This window comes from Corylus avellana, chromosome ca5 (assembly GCF_901000735.1).
Source record: "Corylus avellana chromosome ca5, CavTom2PMs-1.0".
In the NCBI taxonomy this organism is placed as follows: Eukaryota; Viridiplantae; Streptophyta; class Magnoliopsida; order Fagales; family Betulaceae; genus Corylus; species Corylus avellana.
In genome coordinates this window covers 23,893,165-23,905,420 of record NC_081545.1, presented here as the reverse complement: position 1 = coordinate 23,905,420, position 12,256 = coordinate 23,893,165, and the positions used below count along the sequence as shown (strand labels likewise).

At 34.2% G+C, this 12,256-nt stretch overlaps 1 protein-coding gene across 1 annotated transcript; it reads right to left on the bottom strand.

Annotated features, from left to right (window-relative positions):
• Positions 1 to 4,190: 4,190 nt before the first annotated feature.
• LOC132181224 (DNA-directed RNA polymerases II, IV and V subunit 6A) lies at positions 4,191 to 8,702 on the bottom strand (the record flags this gene model as incomplete). Its single annotated transcript, XM_059594342.1, is given in 6 exon segments — positions 4,191 to 4,479; positions 4,614 to 4,681; positions 5,353 to 5,404; positions 5,487 to 5,659; positions 5,760 to 5,793; positions 8,655 to 8,702. Coding segments are annotated over 6 exon segments (432 nt in total). The 3' UTR covers positions 4,191 to 4,409.
• Between the last annotated feature and the right edge of the window lie 3,554 nt (positions 8,703 to 12,256).

Genomic DNA, 12,256 nt, shown 5'->3' with positions numbered 1-12,256 from the left:
TTCTTTATGAAGAAATCAGTTAGCTATATATATATATATATATATATACCGTCCAATCAAACAATATTAGGACCAGTAACTCTAATTCTTGCCTTGCTAGCTCTCTAGATCACGACAAGTTCACCTCCTCTTTGCAGATGCAGCAAACCTGAGAGAGAGAAACACACACACACACTTCTAAGATAATGAAATAATCATAAACCAAGTGATAAATACAGCAATTGCTCAGCAACAATAAATAACAGCAGCAGCGTTTTACGGTACAGGATCTCCCACGTGCATACTCTAGTAAAAATCACCGTTGGATCAAAAGGAGGAAGCTAAATTGCTCCTTTGGTTCTTTTCAAGAGTGAAAGTTCATTATTACAAAATTTGAGAAACAGGAATTTTCTGAATTTTTAATGACTTTTTTTGTTGATAAAAATAAATTTCACTGATGGGTAAATACTATTGAATGGCAAAAGAAAATAACTTTACCTTGGCATTTCTTAACCATTCCTTAATGCAATGGTCATGATATTGGTGTGTGCAGGGCAAAGTGATGAGCATATCCCCCTTTTTGAAATTTAGTTTACATATCACACACCTACACATGGACATCCCAGAAGCATTTTTTTTTTTTACAGGTGTTTCACATAAAGGATAATGTTCTTGAGATAACTTGGGAGTCAAGGTATATATGTGAAAAATCATACTCTTTAATTTCTTCTGCAGACTTTCCTTTTCCCTTTGAAGACACTGGTTTGTGCTTGTGAGATGGCAACCTGGAAATGAGCCTTTCAGGCAGTCCTTTGCTTACACTCCCAATATTCTCTTGCAATCTTTCCAATTCCTGGAACAAAGCTTCATCAATAAGATAAGAAGATAAATTGTTCTATGATTCTCTGTAATCTAGGGAATCAAAAATAGTATTTTTATAGGGATTGCAAAAATTGTTGGGCCCCTTGATTCAGACCATATTACAAAAGGTTGTGTTCTTTGCTGGTGAACCTACCTCATAACTCATCGGATTGGGATTAAAATTACCTTCATTTTCAACCTGTATTAGAGCAAAGAAAACAAGTCTCATCCTTTTATATAAAACCAAGTATCATTTATGAATCATAACATCATGACACAAAAGTTGTAGAAATTATATATAATATACTGCAGAAGAAGTGTTTCCATGACTGATATTCCTGTTCCCTGCAATTTATGCAGAAATAGGATTAGTTTCAATATAAGCAATCTAGACATAAGCTATAAGGAGTTTATAAATGTCACAATCCTGAAAAATTTACAGAGAACTCCATGGCATACTAAGCTTCAGAAGTGTAAAAGGGTTAGAGAAAACTGGAATCAATTTGGCATAACAAGAGAGAGAGAGAGAAGAACCAACTCAATAATATTATATTTATGACTCTGCATGTAGTCTACTTACATTATGAAAACACTCGAGTGATATGAGTGCCCAAGAGCTTATATATATACATGATTAATATTGTACTTAATTTATGTGAGACACTTAGAATCGTAACACTCATTTAGAAATCAGAGAGAAATCTATAGTCAAACAGCCAAATATGCTCAAAACGGAGAGGACTCAACTATCTACTTAAAGAATGTCATTGGTTCTCCAAGCCACATGTCTTCACCATCCATTTATTCATATTTCTCTAGAAGCTTGGCAATTGGCAATGACAAATGACAAAGGAGGTTTCTCTGATTCCTCTATGGAGGTGCACAGATATAGACACCCACAAATACCCATCAAGGCATATTTAGTGATATTTCTTCTTCTTCTTCTAAACTCGATCATCCTTTAAATGTTGTAGGTTGAAAAACAACTTTTCACCTAATTTATTTAGCAAGCAAATTTACCAAAGTCATCCGAAAGTTCTACCCCCGCGGGGCAGACCTACTTTAGTGATTGGTAATCTTTGACGACCCCAAAAATTTTTTAAATCTTTATAAAAATAGTATTTTCTATATGATGACTTTTTCACTCCTAGATGACCAGATGATTTAGCTTTTGGTTCAGACCCTACACAAAAAATAATAATAATAATAATAAATTAAAAAAGAGAGAATTATGCGAATTTTTACCGGCAGTAGCTCCAAAGTTCATAGTGTGCATTCTAACTAGTTCTTCAAACTCAGCTAACCGTGGGTGGAAACTTTGGTGAATGTGATTAAAAGCTGGATGTGATTGATGAACACCTCCCTTGAACATGATCAAACAAGTATAAGAAGAGCACTTTGCTTTAGCTTTAAAATTTAAGAACAATGTTGTCTAATTTAAAAAGGGGTTAAAGCAACTGCAGATGGGTAAACTAAGTATATTTTATTAAGTAAATAAACTAAATTATATTATTTAAGTACCCGAATTATATGATTAAATTCATCTTCAGTGAAAAATCGATTGCACAAGTTCATGACCATTGGTGGGTGTTGATCATGAATCTCTTCACCAAAAATTCGATGGTAGCAGGCCCTCACATAGGGTGGGTATTCATCATTGTGGCTACAATTCGAGTTTCCCATCTTATGTCAGAAAATCCTCTGCTTTTCCCAATTGAATTGCACTTTAATGAACAAAACTGGAAACAAAATATTCTTAATTCATGCTTTAATCACCAAGAATATTATAAACATACCAGCTGTTCTTGAGGAATTTTCATCCTTCTTCTCCTCAGAATTATATATATATATATGGTTGATGCAGACAGTAGCATGGAGGTTGATAAATTTGTACATGAAAAGATATTTATGGGTTATGAAGAATTTGTATTAAGAGTGTTTTCTGAATTTATGGTCAAAATCAATTTTATATTTTCTGATTTATTTGTGCTTCCTTATAGATGAAAAAACCAGCACCTATTGGGCCACAGCACATTCGTTTCCAAGATTTTCTTTGATTCTTTCATTCAACTCGTTGAAGAGAATATAAACAAGGATTTTGATATTCAGGCCAAGATTTTAGTAAGATTATTGCAAAATTAATAGATCATTCTTCAACTATCTTTAGGATTTGATATACAATATTTAATAAATCTCTACTCATTAATATGAGCTCACGCATCAAGATGTCTGCACAAAATGCTCATGTCATTTTTGGCCCATTGCTTTTATTCAATCGTATCTCTCGCACCGTAAATTTCGTTCTCGATTTATTGTTGAGAAGCGCATCCTTTTTTACAAGGTTTTAAATCCTTGTACCCTTTCTTAACTTTCTTAATTTGCTTAGGAAAAAATTTAAAAAAAAACAAAAAAACAAAAAAAGAGCTGAAAGAGGATATGACAAAAATCATTCAATATCTTTAACCACTTAACCTTTAGCATTGAAAATACAATAAAACAATCAACTCCTTAACAATTACAATAAAAAATAAACAAACCCACCTGACCAACCTAATGCCCCTCTCTCTCCATAAATTAATTGAACAGAAATTTCTTCTGAACCAGTATGGAAAAAATATCTTACAACCCATTTAAAATAGTGCAAAGTATCTATAAACATTTAAAAAGCATATTAAATTTAGTCTAAGTTAGTAAACTGCTATTAATAGCGTTAAGAATTTAATGTGCCTTTTAAATGTTTATAGACACTTGGCATTATTTTAAATGAGTTTGAGAAAAAAATAAATAAATAAAGTTTGAGGATATTTCCTCCACACTGGTTTGGAGGAAATTTCTGTCCAAATTAATTTTCACACCAAGAAAATAAGCAAAGGGCCTGAATAACAGATTGTGAATAAAACTAATGTACTGCTCGAATAATTCTAGATGGTCTACTTGTGTCTTACGAAGAATGATGTGGCTATTAAAATCACTATTAAGCTTGTGATTAATCATTATTAAATTTTGATCAAAGGATGATTACTATGATTTTAATAGCCACATCATTCTTAATGGGATACAACTAGAACACAAATAAACTATCTAGAATTACTCGTACTGCTCACTAGCAATAATTCTACGCATCTTTTCAGAATTTAAAGAGAAAATCGAGATGGGTAAAAAATCAAAAGTTCTAAATCTAGATGCCCCTCGGTATGGCCATTTGTAAGGGTTTTAATTTTTTTTTTTTTTTTTTTCAATTCATTACCTATTATTTCCAATAATAGAGAGAGAATATCTTTTCTCTAGATCTTCGCAAGCTACATATACAGACATACAGAGGGAAAGTGCATCTATATATAAACACCAAATAACAAAAAGTCAAGTCAATAACATAACATACTAGCAACCATTAAATGTGCGTTCACGACTAAGCGCATAGGATTACAATTTACAATCAACAAGTTAAAAAGTTTCGATTCTCCTCTTTTCTTTTCTTTTTTTGGACTAAGAAGGGAGCTACAAGGTTTCAGTTCACAACATACAGAACTTCCAGAGTCCATTAATAATACTAATAACACAAAAGCAGATCAATCACCCCCCACTTGCCTCTTCCATGAGTCTTCCACAATCAATTCATCGACTCCCCAGTCTTCATAACTGATAAAATTCATGGAAACAAAGAAGAAAAGAACAAAAAAAAACACATGTATCAGAAGAACCATTGAAGAGGCAAATACTAAACCAGGAAAAAAAAAAGAAAAGAAGTGGAAACTTGAACTTGAGAACCTTACCTTCCATCAGGCAGGTAGCGGCGAATGGTGAAGGGTATCTTCCGCTCCCGAAGCTCCTTCATTGCAATCTGAAAAGGTTGGATAAATGAGATGTCACTAAATGCTTTCAATACCACAGAGAAATACAATAGATCAGATAAAAGAATTATGGCATGAAAGATTTCACCATTCGTATCTACAAACTCCACTTTCATCATCCTATTAAAGTGGACCTACTCTAGACGCACATTGGTTTATCAAATAAGAATGGTGGAATACTATTAGATACTTTAGTTAAATGCAAAGTTCAATATAGATACCACTATTTTGTTTCAAATCAAAAAGAGGATTTCTTGGACCTATTCTAGGCATTGGCTTGTCGAATAAGAATAGTGGAATACTGGCAGAAAATTTTGCTAACTGCAAAGTTTAATATAGATATGCTATTTTGTTTCATATCAAAGAGAGATCTTCTTGGACTCATTCTTGACCCCAAAAAAAAAGTGATAAAGAATCAACAGTTAGCCAATAAAAGCTACAATGTCAACTTTATGCATATCAAGCCTTAACAGGCTAAAGAGATGAGGTTCAATTATCTGAATGCTGCAAACCATGGGTTCATCAAGAGTTATCCAGCCTAATAAATGTCTGGTTGCATGCATATAAGATGAAAGAACGAGATGAAGGATCTGCTTTTAAAATTTCATCAAACAAAGCTTTTTTAGGAAAGTGCCACCAGATAGCTGTTAAATAATCTAACCTCAAGTGGGTCAGTTTCACCCTCCAACTCAACCATCACAGGCGCATTCATGCTGCTCACCAAGAAGGAAAATGATATCATGTTAAGGAATCAACACAAGTTGACAGCAGATTGATAGGTTATGAAAAGAAAACCTTATCTGGAGAGCGCGGGTACCCAAGATTCTAGCACGCTCATACTTTGTCATATACTTTGAGGTCTTACGAGGACGTTCTACCGGTTGCTGCTGTTCTTTATCCTCAGTTTCAAGGGGTTCTCCAGTAACGTCTTCATTGTTAGGGTTCTCTACATCTTCCTCAGCACCTTCCTGTCCATCATTCAGCCAATATGTTAATCAACTGTTTTTAAAGTGGGGCATAAATATTCAGTTCATCAGATTCTTCCAGGAAGCAAAAATGATTCCTTACTTCAATCTCAGGCTCCGCTGGTTCATCCTCATATCTGCAGCCAAACATTTCGTAAGGCACATTTTAAGAAGTTTATTGAAAATATACAGCTCTAGAATCAAATATTATAGCTCCCTATGCACAAGCATAAACATACGCACAAAAATAATTCAAGTAACAATGATTTCAATGAACCTATTTAGTATTCTAGGGAAAAAGACAATTGAGTCATCATCCATATCTTATATGCTGCAATCCAAACCCATCACAATTTTTCATTTGACAGTCACATTTTTACAATGTACAACCTATATTGGAACTACAAGTTTGATGTAGTACAACAGGTTCCAATTTAAAGGTTTTTAAACTTTTGGAATATAAAACCAATTATTGGGATGCTTTGGTCACCATCATATCCCTACTTATCAAAGGATATGATTACGCCTAGGAACTCCTATGCAAGCCCAAAAGGCATGACAAGGCCAAGGAGGAGCCTGACTTTGCAGAAATGCATTGCAAGGCCAAGAAAAGAGCTCCTATCATCACAGGGCATTGAACCAAACTTTATTGCTCACCTAACTACTCTGTGAACATAACCTGGAAAAGCAAATGGAAAGAAAAACACTGAAAGGTTTGCTGCGTATTTATTTTGGAGTATATACTTTAAAGTATCTGCAGTAGAAGCAAAGTGCAAAACCATTGAAAGCTTTTGGTTATGATGGTAGGAGGAGAATGCTGTGTATGATGCGTTCTGGTCTTGATGTCTTTGTCTCATGGTTGAGGTCTATATCAATGGAAAGTGCATGTTCCTATTTAAAAAGAAACTGCAGAAGTTGATCAAAATTTTGTATGTTAAGCAAGATGCTATTGTTTTCTATTTCCAAATGGGGAACTGGCAACCAAGATTAAGGTTCAAAGGCTTGAAAATTGTAACGAATAGAGAATATCATCGACAACGAATACACCAGTGTAATCTGATTTTGGAGGACCAATCTCTATATGAGATAGCTAGAAGGAAGCAGGTTAAGTCCAATGCAAATGGCTAATGGAATAAAGGCTAATATCTGGACCCCAAACACAGTAACCACTGCTGCAGCAATGGCAGACTGGACAAACAAAAAAAAAAAAAAAAGAAGAAGAAGAAGCAAGAACTGCTGCAACAATGGCACTGTTTAGCTAACGACCTTTGTTTGCTGGATCAACTGTTGACTTACAGAGAAAGCTGCATCATAGGTCAAGCTTCTCTACAAAAAATCATACAATCATTTTCAAGGATTTGTGCTCCTTCCATTATCTGAGCTTAAGACAGTTACTCTTAACATCGAGCATTAACATAACGCAGAGATCCTTTGAATTTACAAACCACTGTAACATTCATCATCAATTCCTTATGGTCTATAACTGAAACTAAAGATTTCTCATGTCTTAGATGAACAAATGCAACTCTTAGCAAGCAAGATGCAGGTAATATAGCAAATGGATTAGCTTCATTGAGAGGCAAGCACGTACTCAGAAGCACGGATACTTTAAACTCATGCTTCATTAAACTAGCAGCCATCTCCTGAATACAGGGCATACTTCTTTATTTATTTATTTATTTTTTCAATTTTTCTCTCCTACTCTCTCTCACTCTCTTTCTATTAAACTAATAGTTTCTTAATGAGTTTCATATGAAGGAGAGAAAATCAATGAAGTTAGTCTTCATCAGGAGAAAGAAACTTGATAAAAGAAAATTTTAATACAGGCAGTACTTCTCTAAGGTAAGGTCAGTATTTTGATGTTCATTTCATAAAATGCATTACTTCAATGATAATAATAACAAGCCATCAACACCATCACATCAATTGAAGCCTCATCCAACAGCTCTGAAGGACTTGAAATTTTTATGGTAAGAGTTGAAACCTAAAAACTATAGAACATGTGGGGATTTGTTTGCTTCAAACCAAGTAGAACTTCCCTTAGATTGCCTTCAAATAATGACCACATGCGTTGAAGACATCATCAAATATAACAGTCAAACAAACTTTGATGAATTTTTGGAAATTGCAGCTATTTGTAGCACGACTTTTTGCTACACTGAACTCCAAGCCGTGCTTCAGCTAAACACTACCTAAATAATCACAAACTGATCTTGAATTGAACTGTACCTAAATACTCCCTATGAAATTTAGCTACTAGTAGAAAGCTTGTCTCTAGTAAAAAATGAAATCTAACATTTCTCGTCAAGTACTGACGCAAGGTTGCTTCCCTGACTAGACAGTTTCCGTCAAAACACTTTGGAAACAGCCAAGCAAGATCCATAATCAGCCTATTATTCAACCAGCATGTATTACACCATGATAAATCCTAAAGCCTCCATATCTGCAAATTGCTAAGAATTCCAGTCAGATCACGGACATAGCTAAGCTATAGGCATTTAAAAGCTATAAAGCTATATCCATGTATGTGAAGGCATCCGAAGTGGAAGGCATCACTGTTTGTGTTCAATCAGTAACAATAATAGAGCGACAAACTAAAAACGGAAAAATTAGGAATTCCCACAGAAAAACCCACAAATAGAGAGAGAGAGAGAGAGAGAGAGAGAGAGAGAGAGAGAGCTCAGAGAACCCAATGATAATCCAGTTACACACTGTTTGGTTGGTGAGAAAACTCAAACCATGAGATATTTATTGTTTATTAATGTTTGAAAATAATTGTTTTAGGTTCTGCTTTAGTGGAAGCATTGTTTTCTCGAATGCAAAACGATAAGAAAAGAAAGAAAAGAGATTTTGTTTCCCTTTCTATCCCATCTTTGGTCAGAAACCAAACGGAGCTTCAAGAAATACGAATCAAACGCCGAAAACACAAAACAATATAAAACCCTCACTCTTTACAAAACAATATATACACAGAGAGAGAGAGAGAGAGAGAGAGAACCCCATGTCCAATTCGTTGTAATCTTCGTCAGCCATTGTTGATTGCGGAAGAAACTTTTCCCTCTCTCTTGTATTTCGTATGCAAAACCAAAACCCTCTACCAAAAAGGAAAAGCGTTGATCTTGTTTTAAGTGAGCTTGTTTGTGGGGGTGTCAGCCTGTCAGGTGTGGACTGTGCCTGCGTGTTCTGCGGTTGAGAAAATAAAAAATTGGTTTGGTTTAGGCCCAGAGATGTCCTTCATATTTTTTGCGCTCTATAAAGGGCCAAGGCCCTAATTTACATTTTGTGACCCAAAATATAAATACTGAACTATACATTGGGGAGAGAGTTTTCTTGGGCTGTTTAGCGGCCAGGGCCTAATTTAAATTTTGAGGCCCAAATGTAAGAACAGACTAATTTTTTTTAGGGTTAAATACTAAATACCCTGAAGTTTTATTACTTTATTTTTTCTCCCATAGGGTTTGATTTTTATCATAAGAGGTCCATGTGGTTTTGATAATAGACTAAATTAGTCCTTCTGTCAGTTAACCATTAGTTGACTTAACGAAAATCTATGTAGACCAATCAAATGTTGACACATGGCACTTACTTAAACTTTTTTTTTAAATTGAAAAAAAATGTATTTAAAAAAAAAAAAAAAAAAATTGGGGGTGGGTGGCCGAAACCACTCCTAATACGCATGGAGCCTAGGGGGTGGCCAAAACCACCCCCAATGGTGGTTGCCTAGTTGGGAGTGGTTTCGGCCAACCCCTTGGTGCCCAAGGGGAGCAGCCACCCCCAAATGGCCAAGAGCCACCCCCAATTTTTTTTTTTTTTTATAAATACATTTTTTTTATTTTAAAAAAAAAATTAAGTAAGTGCCAACATTTGATTGGTTCATGTGGATATCCGTTAAGTCAACTAACGGTCAACAGACAGAAGGACTAGTTTGGTCTATTATCAAAACCACAGGGACCTCCTGTAATAAAAATCAAACCGTAAGGAAAAAAAAAATAAAGCAATGAAACCTCAGGGGGTATTTAGTATTTAACCATTTTTTTTTTTTTTTTTTTAGGGAAAACTTCATTTTAGACCTCTGAACTACCGCATGTATTAAGAAGACCCCCCTAAATTTCAAAAACTCTCAATTTAACCTATGAACTTTCAATTTCAATCAATTTATCCCCTCTGTCAGATTTAAAACTTTAAAAGTAATAAAATGATATTTATATCTCCTGACTTTTTTATAAAATTTTAAATTTACCCTTAATTTCAAATTAAAAATTTTTTTTTTAAAAAAAAAAAAAAGAAAAAAGAAAAAGAAATTGAAGGGTATTTTGGTATTTTTAGACATTTTCGTTAGAAGTTAACGACTAAAACTAACGGAACGAGGTAAATTGATTGAAATTGAAAGTTCATAGGTGTAAATTGAGAGTTTTTAAATTTTGGGAAGAGGGGATCTTAAAACGTACGATAGTTCAGAAGTTTAAAGTAAAGTTTTCCCTTTTTTTTTTTTAATTTTTTTATTTATTGAAATGGGGAAACAGCAAGAGGAGCACAGCCTAAAAAGGTATTTGAATTTCACAAAAGTTATAATTCTAACATTACTCGAGGTTCTTACCTCAAGTTCATTTTCTTCTCCTTTCTAGTATTTGAGTTAGCCTCTCTTTCTGAAAGTAATGCTACCTTGGTCTCTCATCTTTAAAGTTGTTTCGAAAATGCAAAACTTACGACTGATTTATAATTCTTTACAACTTGATATGTGTCAGTATATGGTTCGGGAGTGTTAATTTTTTTTTTTTTTTTAATAATTGACATGGCTTTAATCACATTTTGGCATGTGTCAGCAAATTGTAAACAAGTTAGAAACTAATTGTGGAGGAGGACATAGGTGATGAGGAAGTCATCTAAGTAGACTTAAAAAGCAACGGTGGAAACCAAGTAGCCTAAAAATGACAATTTTTTTTTTTTTACATGTCCACACAAGAGGGAAGGGAGATTCGATCTAGTGATATCTACTTTATAAAACATGATTTTCATCTGATTAAACTATCCCTTGGGGACATAAAAATGCCAATGTTAGTGAGTGAAAAAGTGTTCATTATGTGCTAACATATTTACCAATATATTTCCTTTTTTACATGTAAGGTAAGAATGAGAGGAAAGATGAGTGTTTAAAATGAGAGCAGAATCACTTTATCTGATTCTCCCTATTTTAAATGAAATGAAAAATATTCATTTCATAATATCCCTTATCACAGCAATCAAACATTTCTCAATTTAGCTCAAAATCCATCCGATCATAATTTTTATTGGAGTCAAGGCACAAAATCACCAATCCAATTATTGGAGTTAAATTACTTTAAAAGAGTGCCATACATCCAAATGAAAAAGGCAAAGCACCAATCTAATATCATTTAAGCTTTGTCTTTTGAAATACAAAGAACAGTACTTTTAGGGCTCGTTTGACTTGCAAAATAGACTCTTGGAATAGAATGGCTATTCCTATGGAATATGCTTTCTTTTGTTTGGTAAGGGTTTATTCTTAAGAATAGTTATTCTCATGGGAATCACTAATCCCTTACACACAAGAATAGATATTCCTCTAAAAAAATTAGAGGAATATATATTTCTTAAGGAATGAAATACATTTTTCACAAGACAGAGTTTTTCACTCCAAACTGGGTTAAAGGAACTTCCTCCAACTTAGTCTATAAAAATGATATATGTCCCTTTGAACATGTAAGATGCACATGTTTTTTAATAACAATAACACAGTTGGAATAAATAATATTAAAACTCATATGCATCTCACATGTTATGTTATTTTTCACAAACACTCATATATATATATATACTTTTCTTTTTTTTTTTAAAAAAAAAGGTAAAATATGGAAATTAAAGTGGGTGGCCGAACCACCCCAATAGGTGGTCAACCACCCATAGAAAAGGCGAGGGGTGGTCACACCACCATCGGACGCCTCGCGGGACCACCTCCGAGGGTGGTGCGACCACCCTTGTGGCATCTCGAGGTGGTTATAGCCACCCCAGATTTGCTCTAGGGGTGGCCGCAGCCACCCTCGGAGCTCCTCTGGGGTGGCTATACTGGGGTGGTTGCAGCCACCCCCAATGGCAACGAGGGTGGTTCGACCACCTCTGTCCGCTTTTGTGGGTGGCTGACCACCCATTGGGATGCTAGCCACCCATTATTTTTTAGTTTTTTAGGTTTTTTTTTTTAATTATTTTTTTTTCTAATATGAATTGAAAAATAATAAATGAAGGTGGTTTGACCACCTCTGTTTGCTTTTGTGGGTCGTCGACCACCCATTGGGATGCCCACCCACCCACTATTTTTTTTTTTTTTTTTCTAATTTGAATTGAAAAATAATAATAATAATAAGGGAAATTGTATAATAAGTTCCTAAGTCAACCCTTCAAAATTTTTTAATCCCTAAGTTTTTTTTTTAAAAAAAAAAAAAAAATTACTCCCTGAGTCAATAGAAATGACAATAAAATTCTTGTCGCCAGAATTTTTTAGCAGCTGTTAGTCAAATTCAAAACGCACAATTTCACCTCATTAAAATATTAATTTTTATTAATTTAATTTTAAAATAAATCTAAAAT